Source organism: Myotis brandtii, unplaced genomic scaffold (assembly GCF_000412655.1).
Source record: "Myotis brandtii unplaced genomic scaffold, ASM41265v1 scaffold1236, whole genome shotgun sequence".
Classification (NCBI taxonomy): domain Eukaryota; kingdom Metazoa; phylum Chordata; class Mammalia; order Chiroptera; family Vespertilionidae; genus Myotis; species Myotis brandtii.
Window position 1 is genome coordinate 368,612 of NW_005354316.1, and position 947 is coordinate 369,558.

The 947-nt window shown below is 69.8% G+C and overlaps 1 protein-coding gene across 1 annotated transcript in view; it reads right to left on the reverse strand.

Annotated features, from left to right (window-relative positions):
* LOC102241494 (mucin-5B) overlaps positions 1–947 on the reverse strand; it is a 43,601-nt gene that overhangs the window by 36,168 nt on the left and 6,486 nt on the right. Inside the window, 1 exon segment of the mRNA XM_014533996.1 lies at positions 335–727. Within this exon segment, the coding sequence (XP_014389482.1) occupies positions 335–727 (393 nt within the window).

Genomic DNA, 947 nt, shown 5'->3' on the forward strand with positions numbered 1-947 from the left:
GGACCGGACAGGGTGGAGGGAGAACCCTGACACAGCAGCGCTGTGTTGGCCGAGGTCCAGAGGAGGGGGCGGGGGGCGGGGGGCAGGGCGGAGTCCACACCTCCCCGTGGGCAGGCCCCCCATTCCCCACAGGAGAGGAGTCCAGTGCATTTGGGGGCTTTGAGCTTCCGGAAATGAGGCCTAGGAGGCAACGGCTGTGGGTTGAGTTGTGTCCCCCCAAAAGGTGGCCCCTGAGGCCTGTGACCGTGACGCTCCTGCAAAGAGGGGCTCTGGGGGTGTGATGAGCTCAGGGGCGTCATTAGGGGCCTGAGCCAGCGTGGCGGGTGTCATAGACGAAACTCGCACACAGACAGGGACAGGCGGCCACGTGACCCCAGACGCAGCCGGAGCGGGGACATGGGGGTGCGGCCACAGCCCAGGACCCTGGGGCCCCAGAAGCGGGGTGTGGGGACGGAGCCTCCCCCGGAGCATCCATGGGAGCTCGGCCCTTGGCACAGGGACCCCGGAAAGGGAGGCTGGGGGAAGCTGCAGGGCAGGTCCCGCTCCAGCCCCCGCCCTCCTCGAGAGTGGGGTCCCCCCTGGCAGGGTCTCACCGAGTGGAAGGGTGTGGGGCTGATGACGGAGTGGCAGGGTGAGAAGGCGCCGGCCGGGTCGGTGAGCAGGGAGCACCAGTGCCGGGCGTAGTTCTCTGGGGCGGGGACATGGGGGTCACCAGGCGGCTGACCACCTCTTCCCTGCACCTGCCCCCCAGCCTCTGCTCCACACCCGCGGGCCCTGAACTGGGCTTGGGGCTCACCCACCCGCCGCCTGGGCACTGCTGGCAGGGCAGCGAGATACTCTTCCCAGAGATGGGGTCCTGGCACCCCACCCTGCTTGCCCAGACCCTGCTGTCTGCACGCAGGCCTAGATAGCCGGGTCCCCCAGCCCCACGGCCCCCGAGGCCGGGA